General features: G+C 37.3%; 2 protein-coding genes across 3 annotated transcripts in view; one reads left to right on the top strand and one right to left on the bottom strand.

Annotated features, from left to right (window-relative positions):
* The window catches only part of LOC123530730 (ATP-binding cassette sub-family F member 2-like), a 46180-nt gene extending 35130 nt beyond the window's left edge, over positions 1-11050 (top strand). Inside the window, exons 10-14 of one of the 2 annotated variants that reach the window (XM_045311492.2) lie at positions 176-286; positions 1282-1344; positions 2070-2198; positions 6317-6520; positions 9115-11050. In XM_045311492.2, coding sequence (XP_045167427.1) covers positions 176-286; positions 1282-1344; positions 2070-2198; positions 6317-6520; positions 9115-9246 — 639 coding nt within the window. In that variant the 3' untranslated portion in view covers positions 9247-11050. Of the gene's footprint in view, positions 1-175; positions 287-1281; positions 1345-2069; positions 2199-4752; positions 5336-6316; positions 6521-9114 lie in introns of those variants that run through there. The other variant, XM_053518509.1, reaches the window with a different exon arrangement.
* An 831-nt stretch (positions 11051-11881) lies between these two features.
* Positions 11882-12568, bottom strand: LOC128546960 (putative surface protein SACOL0050). Its single transcript, XM_053518390.1, has one exon. The coding sequence runs from the start codon at positions 12566-12568 to the stop codon at positions 11882-11884; it is 687 nt and encodes a 228-aa protein (XP_053374365.1).
* Positions 12569-14317: the final 1749 nt, after the last annotated feature.

Genomic DNA, 14317 nt, shown 5'->3' with positions numbered 1-14317 from the left:
GATTATCTAGACAGACTTCCTATTTATTACCTTTCAAGTATATGTTGAATTTGTTTAGTAAATATCATAAAAACTGGGTTTTCAGTCATCAGTGAAAAGTTGAAAGAATTAAGTCATGTGTTAGGAATTGCTCTTCTCTTGTATTTAAGTTTTATATATCCTTATTCATTTTCAGCCTTATATATATAAGAACTTGGATTTTGGAGTAGATTTAGATACCAGAGTAGCACTTGTGGGTCCAAATGGAGCAGGGAAATCTACACTTCTCAAGTTGATAGTTGGTGATGTAAGTTATATTCATTATTTTATTTTCCCTTTGTACATTATGTACAATTATTATCTCATGAAAATTTGAACTTACCGTCCATAAGGAAGCCATCCAGCTGGCTGGAAGGTCGGTGGTTCTACCCAGGTGCCCACTTGTGATGAAATAATGCACGGAGGGGCACCTGGGGTCTTCCTCCACCATCAAAGCTGGAGAGTCACCGTATGACCTATGTGTTGATGCAACGTTAAATGCAACCGAAAAAAAAAGGTCATAAGTTTGCAAGTTTTATTGACAGACAGGTTTAATATCCTGGAAATAAGGCTTTTCTAGTCATAACATACTTCTCCAGTATGTTTTGGAGATTGAAAAATGCATAGACTATGATTGATAATTTAACTTTTGATCCTGTCAGCTTGAAATGATCCTGTCAGCTTGAAAAATGCATAGACTATGATTGATAATTTAACTTTTGATTCTGTCAGCTTGAAAAATGCATAGACTATGATTGATAATTTAACTTTTGATCCTGTCAGCTTGTAGGAATCAAAGGGAAATTAATAACATTACTATTTCTGACAGCCACTTCATGGATCTTTGTCAAAGACAGAACAAACTTAAACCATGTACATAGTCATTGATTTTATGTCAGTTTTTTTTCCCAAAATGTTATAGAGATCTTACATGCCTGCCTGTGTAGGAAAGGGTTTGCCCAACCTGAGGGATAGCGTGGAATGGGAAACCGAGTGCTAGGGAGGTTTTTTATGTACACTATCCCAGGGGTTAGAAAAACACCTGTCTGACACAGGCAGACATCTAAGATCTTTTTTCTTGCTTACTGTTGCAAAATTATCAAAGACATTGTAAGTTATAAAATTGTGCATGTATATTATTATGTCATAATTATGACATCATGTCTTTTCCCTAAGGAAAAGATATTGTGATCTACTAACTACATAGGCAAGAAAAATAAATAGTCAAAAGCATATCTTTATACGTTTTTTTTCCCTTTGCAGTTGATTCCAACAGATGGCCTGATTAGAAGGCATTCACATTTGAAGATCGGCAGATATCACCAGGTACCTCTTCTTTAATGTTTCTGTGTTATTAATACTATACCAGTTAAAGCCAGTTTGTTTGCCCCTTTCCAGTCCTTCAGTCTCTGCGTTGTCCATTAGCTAAATATGTTTCTGGATAGTTCTTAGACTGGTCGGCCTAGTGCCAGTGTTATGTGTCCAGGTGGGGTATCATGTGTCTATGACGTGATGTATCAGTGAGGCAGAACTTAAAGTTGGGCATTGTGCCTACTGCCATAAGTAGACACTGTTTACAAGGCCTTTTTCTCATTATTTTTGGAATGCCACCAACACCTGCACAATTGGAAAAATACCTCTGTAATTTGTCTAAATTGGAAATAATGGAAACTTAACAAAATATAATCGATTTCTTTTTGAATAATATTTTAAATTGTGTGATGGCATTTTGATAACTCTCTGCAAAATCTAATGAGTAGTAGTTAACAAAATAGCAAAACTATTCTTGAAAAAAAAAGAAAAAAGAATCAACTAGGCAGTAACAATGGTTTGGGAATTTAAAGTTCAGCATTGGGAAAAAACCATACTTTTTTGCTTTGGGATTGCCTCCTTTTATGGGTGGTAGCTTCCTAGGGGGAAAAGCCCAAGTATATATATATATATAATACTGAATTTGTTAAACCCGAGTAGAGACTTTTTTATTGCAATGCTTTGTGGTTTTCAGTATACCTGACAAAATAACATTACAAAACTCTTCATTGTATTTACAGCATTTACATGAAATACTGGATATGGACATGAACGCCCTAGAGTGGATGATGCAAAAGTTCCCGGATATCAAGGAAAGGGAAGAAATGAGAAAAATCATTGGTAGATACGGGTTGTCTGGTCAGCAACAGGTGAGATGATAAAATTCATTTTTAGATCTTTATTAATTGTCAATTCACTGGTCTAAACACAGTTCCATGATTCATGATTCGTGGACTGGGCCAAATATTGTCCTCTGTCTAAATGCTCTTGTGCGATTTTGCTAAGATCAGCAGTGATGACGTCGTAACAATATGACTCCATTTATCAGATTAAGTTTAATCTAGCAGTGTTTGGGTTTGATTGAACTTTTCACAAGTTGAATTTAGTAATAAAACAATGTTACCTTTTAGGTTCGGTGTATATGAAGATTTGTTGAGCTGGACACGATTGATTCTGCCTTTGCAAACAGTGCTGATCAAGATCAGCCTGCACATCTGTGCATTCTGATCATGATCTGCACTGTTCACCATTCAGTCAGTATCTTTATGGTATGCACCCCTTTTAACAGTTAATTGTACCATCCAAATTGAAAGAAAGACAAGTCCATTTTAGAAATTTAGCAGGTTAAAGGGGGATGTTGCTAGCGGTTGGTGGTCATAGCATGTGTCTTATTATCAGGTTATTATGAATCATCGGTTCATATGTTTTATTACCCAGTGACTACTGGAAGCAAACATGACCATCCATTTCCAGCTTGACCATCTGGCCTGCTGTGATTATCTATCAGTCAGAAATATGTATTATACATGTATACTATATATTTGCAATGAAAAACTAAAGTACATTGATATACTAACTGGTCAAAGTAGCCGGTATGTACCCAGCCAGAACGCATGTGATCAAGGACCACACTGTTCACTAATATGCCAGATATTTATTTTATGCATTTCAAGAACAATTTCTACAGAGACGAATAGTTAGGTTTTTTATCAGAAATAGTTGTTCTCATTATTGTTTATTTGATTGTTTATTCATTTTTTTTTTCAATTACCCTGTTTTGAAAATATAATTCCAAATTGACCTATGGAATGGTCATTAATAATCAAGTACATGTAATCCTGTAATTAATACAGCTACAAGAATAACATGTGAAATTTCCCCTTTTGAGGTGCATAATGACACCATTTTGTGAGAAAGAATATGTGATTGTTACATTAGTCTTTTACATTTTCAAGTATAGTTCAGTACATTTTAATTATATAGTATAACTGTAATTTACCAGACTCTGAGTGTGGAATGTGGCTCTCAGTTTAAATAATTACATCTAGATACATCATTACTAGTAAACCAGGCCAAAAAAGGTACCAAATTTTATTTTCAATACACTTACAACATTTCCATAGGTCTTTCTTATCTATATTTGCAATCTTAGACAAATAATAGTGCATTTTGTATATTTGAAATTTGAGTGTTGAATGAAAGTATTTGTTATAATCACGGGCCACTTTTTTTTTCAAGTTTCATACCAACACATTACATGGTTTCCACTTTGAGTGTACAATGTATTGAAATCATTCTATGTTTTATATCGTGAGGATTTTATACTGCAAATTTATTCTAAAATAAGATTCATAAGAACTCAATTATAAAGATACAAAAGGTGCCGTCATAAAATTATAAAAGGGAATACCAAGTAATGTTGAATTATTAACATGGACACGGAATCAAATGTCTACCAATCGGCGCGATTCCAGTTCAAAGGTTGAACTGCCCCGTCTCATCCTCAGAAGTGTATGTCAACTTACGATCTAGTACAAAATTTAATTTAACTTAAAAAGTCGTAAATCTGTTCCTATATTTTATCAGTTAATAAAATATGGGCAGGAGTTTGGATGCGTAGTAATTAAATCACGAGTGCGTAGCACGAGTGATTTAATTATTCGCATCCAAACGACTGCCCATGTTTTATTAATTGATAAAATTATTGGAACATATTAATTTATTATTTCAATTCTAACAACGCAAATAATTCGCATTTTACAGTACTACATTTTCAGCGTAATACGTCATTCGGATCATATGCTGTTACAATTTACCCCCTATGGTTAGAAAGTGTTGCATAGCCAATGGAACGTATAGATATTTGTTTCTTTTTTATCAGAATTTTGAGAAGTATTTATAAATTGGTAATCTAACAGCTCGCAAACTAATTATGAACAGAATCATCAAATTAGGCGAGTTGAACCTGTGTTACGAGTGACGAGCTTAACTTTTATATGACGTCACATCATTATGACGTCATACTTTATGTCATACATTTATGACGTCACTGCTGAATCATAATTGAGCTAATTGAATTCGCTCGTAGAGATCAGAACGTGTTTTACGGTCCTACACATAAGTCAGTATGACTTTTATCATATTTATGTTTTTGAAATGCTGTTTTCAACCGTTTGGCCCTGAAATAATTCGTATGTAATGGAACTGAAGTAGAATCTCTTATGTCACAATCATAGGGGGTGAAATGTAACAGCCAACCATATTTTATCGTAGATTCATGTATAGGCGATTTCGCTATATGTTTATATAGCAATTGCTGCAGATCGTGTTAGAATTAATCTTTGATTACATCATGCTATTTTTATGAAATGCATCCATAATAAATTGAATTATAACTAACTTGGTGCATGCATTTTGTTTCAGTAATTATATACGTTTGACGAATTGACTGTGACTACACGACCTCAAAGAATTGATAGCGAGACTGGCATTGCAAAAAAATTAATACTACAGCAGCAAAAAGCATCGTTTTCACAATCTCTTTCTTATCTTGAAAAAAGAAAATACTGATAACACCTAGCCAAACCATAAAACACGTGATGGTAATTAATATGCAAGATAAATATATCTGGCTGACCACTAACTGAGTATCCAGTTTGCAGATGACTATTAACTATTGACATGCTGAAGTGCTAATATGTTTCCCTGGGAAATGAACACCCCCCTTTAAGTATAAATCCTCATATTGGCCACTTCAGGCAGTGATTGTATAACCTGATGTACTTCACCAAATGGTGGTATTTGTTACGCAGCATTGAGTACATATCCAGCTAATAATTAATTTTGTCTACAACTTCAGTGACAAATCAAATCTTGTTATTTTAACAACCTACTTCCTGGTTGAAATTATACATCATTTTTTTTTCTGGGCTAGAAGACAATCATTTTGAAGTTGATAATTTATGTATTTCAATTTCTAAAGATAAATAAATAGAAACTTTTTTTAGTTTGGTCATGTTCTATGCCTCCAAAGGATCTTTTCACAGATTTTATTTCTTTGTTTGTTGGGATTAAATTTCAGGGATTGATAAACCAAAAAGTCCAGGAAAATTAGTCCACTGTAAATATTCATGATTTCACAATAAACCACTCTATACAAAACTGTACTGATGACTAAATATCTTAGTTAAAATGTTGTAGAATTATTATCCTTACATGCCTGCAGTGATCTTATAATGTTGTCTGAAGTGCAGGAAAAGCTTGTCTTACATCCTGGGATGTAGGTTAAGGTTGCCGACTTGGAATCACTTTGCCCATCTCTGCTGTGGGTTCAAAACTTTGCTTGGTGTGAAGAATTCTTTCATGTGAGGAAGCCATACCAGATATCTGGCTTTCAGAAAGTTGGTGGTTCTACCCAGGTGCCTGTTTGTGACTGCAGTAATGCCTGGAGGCGCACCAAGGATCTTCCGTCACCACCAGAAGGTGGAAAGTCACCCTAGGACCTAGCATTGGCTCAATTGATGTTAAACTCGACAAAAAAAACAACAACAAAAACTAATGAAAAAGGAAAGAATGCATCATTTACAAATGTTACTATGTAAACCGGAGGGCCTCTAGCCGAGCAGTAAAAATCATTTGCCCGTCACCAGTGCATGTTCGAAACAGCGCTATTGCTGTTGGATTCTTGATGTGAGGAAGCCGTCCAGCTGGCTTACAGAAGGTTGGTAGTTCTATCCAGGTGCTTGCCCATGCCTGAAGCAATGCATGGAGGGGCACCTATGGTCTATCTTCACCATCAAAAGTTGGCATTGTAAGACCTTATCATCTTTTGAAATTCCCTTTATTCAAATCTGCATCTACAACCAGTGAAATGTTCTTATATAAAATTTTACATTTTGACAATGTGAGGTGAGGTAAATGTCAATAAATTTCACATCTGCATTAGTGGCTTCTTATTAATATATATCAAAATTTGTATGTATTACAGATTGTACCTCTACGTAATTTATCTGATGGTCAGAGATGCCGTGTGATATTTGCATGGTTGTCATGGCAATCACCACATCTGTTACTACTTGACGAACCCACCAATCATCTCGATATAGAGACCATAGATGCTTTAGCTGAAGCAATCAATGACTTCGAAGGTGGAATGATCCTCGTTAGTCACGACTTCAGACTTATATCACAGGTAGGTGTAACATTAGTCACGACTCCAGACTTATATCACAGGTAGGTGTAACATTAGTCACGACTCCAGACTTATATCACAGGTAGGTGTAACATTTGTCACGACTCCAGACTTATATCACAGGTAGGTGTAACATCAGTCATGACTTCAGACTTACATCACTGGTAGATGTAACATTAGTCATGCCTTCAGACTTGCATCACAGGTAGGTGTAACATCAGACTTATAACACCAGTAGGTGTAACATTAGTCATGACTTCAGACTTATAACACCGGTAGGTGTAACATTAGTCATGACTTCAGACTTATAACACCGGTAGTTGTAACATTAGTCATGACTTCAGACTTGCATCACAGGTAGGTGTAACTTCAGACTTATAACACAGGTAGTTGTAACGTTAGTCATTACTTCAGACTTATAACACAGGTAGTTGTAACATTAGTCATGCCTTCAGACTTGCATCACAGGTAGGTGTAACATCAGACTTATAACACCAGTAGGTGTAACATTAGTCATGACTTCAGACTTATAACACCGGTAGGTGTAACATTAGTCATGACTTCAGACTTATAACACCGGTAGTTGTAACATTAGTCATGACTTCAGACTTGCATCACAGATAGGTGTAACTTCAGACTTATAACACAGGTAGGTGAAACATTAGTCATGACTTGAGACTTATATCCGAAGTAGGTGTAACATCAGTCATGACTCCAGGCTTGCATCACTGGTAGGTGTAACATTAGTCATGACTCCAGACTTACATCACTGGTAGGTGTAACATTAGTCATGACTCCAGGCTTACATCACAAGTAGGTGTAACATCAGTCATGACTCCAGACTTACATCACAGGTAGGTGTAACATTAGTCATGACTCCAGGCTTGCATCACTGGTAGGTGTAACATTAGTCATGACTCCAGACACATCACTAGTAGGTGTAACATTAGTCATGACTCCAGGCTTGCATCACTGGTAGGTGTAACATTAGTCATGACTCCAGACTTACATCACAGGTAGGTGTAACATTAGTCATGACTCCAGACTTGCATCACTGGTAGGTGTAACATTAGTCATGACTCCAGGCTTGCATCACTGGTAGGTGTAACATTAGTCATGACTCCAGACTTACATCACAGGTAGGTGTAACATTAGTCATGACTCCAGGCTTACATCACAAGTAGGTGTAACATCAGTCATGACTCCAGACTTAATCACTGGTAGGTGTAACATTAGTCATGACTCCAGACTTAATCACTGGTATGTGTAACATTAGTCATGACTCCAGGCTTACATCACAGGTAGGTGTAACATTAGTCATGACTCCAGGCTTACATCACAGGTGCGTGTAACATCAGTCATGACTCCAGGCTTACATCACAGGTAGGTGTAACATTAGTCATGACTCCAGACTTACATCACAGGTAGGTGTAACATTAGTCATGACTCCAGACTTACATCACAGGTAGGTGTAACATCAGTCATGACTCCAGACTTACATCACAGGTAGGTGTAACATTAGTCATGACTCCAGACACATCACTAGTAGGTGTAGCATTAGTCATGACTTCAGACTTGCATCACAGGTAGGTGTAACTTCAGACTTAAACACAGATAGGTGTAACGTTAGTCATTACTTCAGACTTACATCACTGGTAGGTGTAACATTAGTGACTGAGTCAGACTTATATAGCCATGACCAGACTTATATCATGGGTATGTGTATCGTTAGTCTAGTTCCAGACTATAATCACAGGTATCCGGTATTGTTAGTCAAAACTCCAGACTTTAATCACAGGTAGGTGGTAACATTCATGACCAGACTTATATCACAGATATTTTGGGGAAATATTTGTTAAGTATATTGTCCAGATTTGTATGCATTATGTCACAGGTATGTTGTTGTTGGTCACAACTTCAGTCTTATGATGTGTTTAACTTAAGTTAAAACTTTTGGTAACATTGGTCACAACTTCAGTCTTATGATGTGTTTAACTTAAGTTAAAACTTTTGGTAACATTGGTCACAACTTCAGTCTTCTGATGTGTTTAACTTAAGTTAAAACTTTTGGTAACATTGGTCACAACTTCAGTCTTATGATGTGTTTAACTTAAGTTAAAACTTTTGGTAACATTGGTCACAACTTCAGTCTTATGATGTGTTTAACTTAAGTTAAAACTTTTGATAACATTGGTCACAACTTCAGGCTGATATGGCCAGGCTGATATGGCCAGTATATTTGTTAAATATTGGTCATGACTGTTATGTATATAACATTCGCAAATACTTTTGCATATCACATGTATGCGAGTGTAACAAATAGTTAAATTGTATAAAATGGTTATGCATGTATCTAGCTACCTGGCTGAGCACACCTGTGTTTCAGGGGTAAAAGTGGAAAAATTAATTAATTTTTTTCCTAAGTATTTTGTTACAGTTATATATCAAACATATAGCAACCATCGTGTAAAACTGTAACTGCCAGATATAGCATATAAACCATACGCAAAATTACATAACACATGACAAAAAAGTACTTGTTTGCAGGAATATTTTGTGATTGGAGATCATTTGTGCGTTCTATTTCTTTACAGGTTACTGAGGAGATTTGGATTTGTGCAAACGAAACAATCACCAAATATGAGGGAGACATTTTCAAATACAAGGAAAAGCTTGTGAAAATTGTACAGAAAGAGAACGAAAGACTTCTACAGCAAAAGAAATGATGATAGTTCTCAGTTAGGCCTTAATTGACTTTATTTATTGACAAGAAACATTTATGCTCCACATGATACTGTAAGTTGGGTAAAATTTACAATTAATTTATTTCTGCTAATATTTACAAACAGAGCGACAAACAAATTCAAAACGCTTGTGAAAATTAAGCAATAGAATGAACAGGTACATGACATAAATTTTTATAAACAAGATTATGGCTACTGCCTTACAGGTCGAGAAGTAAATGATGTAAAAGTTACCCAGCATGCAATAATCAACATAAAAATGAACAAATGCAGGCATTTAAGAAAAAAGGGAAGGAACTGTGAAGAAAATCAGATTGATCAAACTATGGAACTTTTGCAATTTGATAACAAATTGTAGAATATCAGTAAGAAAAATAGTAAGAAATATTTTAAGGTTGACACACATATTTAGTACTTTAACCTGCTTTCATTTGTTACTATGATACAGGGGTGTGAGAGTATTTTTTACAATTCGCCTTGTAGCCTGTAAAATAAACTCGTCCTTGGTGAACCATCACTTTTCCCAATAAATTTTTTTTCATCATTCCACTAGTCTCTTCCCTAGATAAACTACAGATATTGCTTTTATTCTCAAATCTGACACAGTAAGATTAATAAAGTGGTGAATATAATTACAGAAAATGCATATAAAATATCTTTGTGACTGAGTAGCTTACATGCATTTATTGTAAAGGTTGCGAAAGCGAATCACAGTCTTGTCTTAACCTAGAAACTTGCGGGCGCCTGTAAACCATGATCGTTGTGCAGTTGAATTTTCAAGTGTTTATCCACTTGCATATTGATGCCTTTCTTTTTGCAAGGAAATTCAGAACTAATTAGATGAAATTTGGAAACATTTCATAGAAAAAAAGCACCTGCCCAGCCAGTCGAGTATACAGGTAATATCACTCATCTGAGTTGAACTTTAAATCACCACTGTGAGTGGAATTTCACACCCCTGTTATGGTTAAAAATGATTAATCTGTGAAATTTACCTAATATATATAACATTATTGCTAATGCAAAGCTTTCAAGTAGACTCTGTCTGTTTTAAGTCAGTTCTTTTATTCTCTGTTTGATCTGGAGACTAATTTTTGTAAAAAGTGTTTCTGTTTTACTCACATTTCTTCAGAAAAGTACGAGAGTTTATGACGGATGAAATAATTTAGTAATTTGTAACAGGGAGAGTCTTCGGTCTCCTATACAAGTCTTAAGGGAAAAGGAAAAGATCGTCTCACATAGAATTCTTTAACTATTCAAAGTGGTCTAGCACAGACCTTAGAGTGGGGGAAAAGAAAATTTTCATTACCATTTCTTGCTTATACCTAGTCCTTGATATTGAGAAACTTTAAGATGATAACAAGCAGTTCCATGCTGTTTCAAGACTTTTTGGCCCTTACTGTTACTCCTATGTGCTCATGACTTAGTACCAACATGGAAATGCAGAAATTGCTTCCAAATATAGTCAAATGAAAATTGATGTATGTTGTTGCTGGTCTTCTCAATGAGCATTACGTTTTAGCATGTGTTCAAATTTTCTTGAAAAGAGCATATAAACAATTTTTTTCTTTGGGATTTATTTGTTTCACGTGGCTGTGTACTGCCTTTTCATATTTTACAGAAGTTTATTACGTTTTAAGATTTTAAAAAAAATTACGTATTTTCAAGAAAGTTTGAGAAAAGTACTTGATGCTTTATTTTCAAAATGTGTTATTTATTTAATGCATGTCTTTCAATTGTTGTTTTTAACTACAGTGTACATTCAAGTAAATAGTATCGTCAGCTATTTTGTCTTTTCCTCATTTATACACAGGTATGTATGTCCATCAACTGGCCTGCAGTATGTGGGTGATTCTACCAAGGTGTCCATGCTCTTCCACCATGCCTGAAGTAATACCCAGTGGGGCATCTGATGTCCCCACCATGCCTGAAGTAATACTCAGTGGGGCATCTGATGTTTCCACCATGCCTGAAGTAATACCCAGTGGGGCATCTTTTCTACCATGCCTGAAGTAATACCCTGGGGGGCATCTGATGTCCCCACCATGCCTGAAGTAATGCCCTGTGGGGCAGCTGATGTCCCCACCATGCCTGAAGTAATGCCCTGTGGGGCATCTGATGTCCCCACCATGCCTGAAGTAATACTCTGTGGGGCATCTGATGCCCCCACCATGCCTGAAGTTATACCCTGTGGGGCATCTGATGTCCCCACCATGCCTGAAGTAATACCCTGTGGGACATTCTAAAGTCCCCACCATGCCTGAAGTAATACCCTGTGGGGCATCTGATGTCCCCACCATGCCTGAAGTAATACTCTGGGGCATCTGATGTATCCATCATGCCTGAAGTAATACCCTGTGGGGCATCTGATGTCTCCACCATGCCTGAAGTAATACCCAGTGGGGCATCTGATGTTTCCACCATGCCTGAAGTAATACCCTGTGGGGCATCTGATGTTTCCACCATGCCTGAAGTAATACCCTGTGGGGCATCTGATGTTTCCACCATGCCTGAAGTAATACCCTGTGGGGCATCTGATGTTTCCACCATGCCTGAAGTAATACCCTGTGGGGCATCTGATGTTTCCACCATGCCTGAAGTAATACCCTTAGGGGCATCATGTTTCCACCATGCCTAAAGTAATACAGTGTGGGGCATCTGATGTTTTCACCATGCATGAAGTAATACCCTTAGGGGCATCTGATGTTTCCACCATGCCTAAAGTAATACACTGTGGGGCATCTGATGTTTCCACCATGCCTGAAGTAATACCCTGTGGGGCATCTGATGTTCCCACCATGCCTGAAATAATACCCAGTGGGGCATCTGATCTTTCCACAATGCCCCAAGTAATACCCTGTGGAGCATCTGATCTTTCCACAATGCCTGAAGTAATACCCTGTGGGGCATCTGATGTTTCCACCATGCCTGAAGTAATGCCCTGTGGGGCATCTGATGTCCCTACCATGCCTGAAGTAATGCCCTGTGGGGCATCTGATGTTTCCACCATGCCTGAAGTAATGCCCTGTGGGGCATCTGATGTTTCCACCATGCCTGAAGTAATGCCCTGTGGGGCATCTGATGTTTCCACCATGCCTGAAGTAATGCCCTGTGGGGCACCTGATGTCCCCACCATGCCTGAAGTAATGCCCTGTGGGGCACCTGATGTTTCCACCATGCCTGAAGTAATGCCCTGTGGGGCAGCTGATGTCCCCACCATGCCTGAAGTAATGCCCTGTGGGGCAGCTGATGTCCCCACCATGCCTGAAGTAATGCCCTGTGGGGCAGCTGATGTCGCCACCATGCCTGAAGTAATACCCTGTGGGGCATCTGATGTTTACACCATGCCTGAAATAATACCCTGTGGGGCATCTGATGTCTCCACCATGCCTGAAGTAATACCCTATGGGGCATCTGATGTCGCCGCCATGCCTAAAGTAATACCATGTGGGGCATCATAAGTCCCCACCATGCCTGAAATAATACCCTGTTGGGCATCTGATGTTGCCACCATGCCTCAAGTAATACCCTGTGGGGCATCTGATGTCGCCAGCATGCCTAAAGTAATACCCTGTGGGGCATCTGATGACGCCACCATGCCTAAAGTAATACCCTGTGGGGTATCTAAGTCCCCACCATGCCTGAAATAATACCCTGTGGGGCATCTGATGTCCCCACCATGGCTGAAGTAGTACCCAGTAATGCATCTAAGTCCCCACCAGTACCAATATGTGTTGAGATATATGGATTTTGCCTTGTCTGTCTGTCACAGAAGTTTGTCTGGGCTATTCCTCTGAAACTACTGGAAGGATTTCAACCGAACTGTGTAGGGATGCTCAGAAACACAGTTTTGCATATTACAACAATTTTTGGGTTGAAATGTATGTTGGTGAAGTTCTTGTCACTTAAACGTCCATTTTGCTAATATATTTTTATATTAATAGTCATTTATGTTTTAAGATTAGTTGTATCATTAAAGGGAGGTAATACAGTTACAAATATATTAGAATTACTGTTGGCTAAGTCTGAAATAAGATTTTCAATTTAATTCAAGATTAAGAATTCAAGAAAACTGGAGGAAAATCTGTAAAATGAATTTCAAATATATTGAAATTTCTGTTAGTTAATTGTGTTTGAATAAGTAGTTGTGAATCAAATTATCCAGGTAAATCTAAGAAAACGAACTGTTGGAAAATCTGTAAGATGAAAGAAATGTATTTTTGTATAAGTAGTATAAATCCTTTATAAAATTTTAATCAAGTTTTGCATCATGTAACCGTAGTTGCCAGTTGAAGAAATACAAAAAAAAGTTTTCAAACATACCAGTCTCCTGCGAGGGGCCATCATGTGGGTCATACAATGTGTTGCTGTTTTACAAACGGGTCTTGTTTAATTTTAGTTATGGTTGCATACAAATTCTTACAAAATGTATCACAAAATGTCTTGGTGATATGGCTGGATATTATATATTAATAAATGAAAGGGAATGGGGAGACATGGAAGCAATCTAATCGAATTTGGTCAGTCTTAATGGAACTATCAGTATAAGGGCTATTAGTGCAGAATGTTTCGATGTACCGGTCAAAAGATTTTAAGTGGAATATTGATTTTCTGTTTCCATCTTGCATCCAGTTTATATTTGTTGGGTTTAGAGTCACACGGACAGAAGTTGGGTTTTATGGTGACTTTTCCAGCTTTTTATTGTGGAGGAATCCCCACCCCAAAATGTCCCTGCGGGCATTGTTTCGTGCAGAGGCGGGCACCTTTGTAGAACAATAAATCTTCCGTAAGTCAGCTGGATTGCTTCCTCACATGAATTCTACATTCCAGGCTAGGTTTCGAACACTCGTCTGTGAGGGGCAAGTGATTCAAGTCCACAGCGACAGAATATAAAGTCTAAAATAGCACACTAGGTTTCCTGAATATAAAATCTGCTTGTTTCCATGTATAACTGTGCGTCACATTAGTTAAACGACAAACAGCAACTTCCTGTTTACCATCCGCATTTTTTTACTGTTCGCCAGCCTATTTCCAGTCGACGTACAATGTGTGA

This window comes from Mercenaria mercenaria, chromosome 11 (genome assembly GCF_021730395.1).
Source record: "Mercenaria mercenaria strain notata chromosome 11, MADL_Memer_1, whole genome shotgun sequence".
NCBI classification, from domain to species: domain Eukaryota; kingdom Metazoa; phylum Mollusca; class Bivalvia; order Venerida; family Veneridae; genus Mercenaria; species Mercenaria mercenaria.
The sequence above is the reverse complement of the archived record's forward strand: the minus strand, read 5'-3'. Positions and strand labels throughout refer to the sequence as shown.

Coding starts and splice junctions, on each gene's coding strand:
- LOC128546960 (XM_053518390.1), bottom strand. CDS start 12,568: ATGGTGGCGACATCAGCTGCCCCACAGGGCATTACTTCAGGCATGGTG.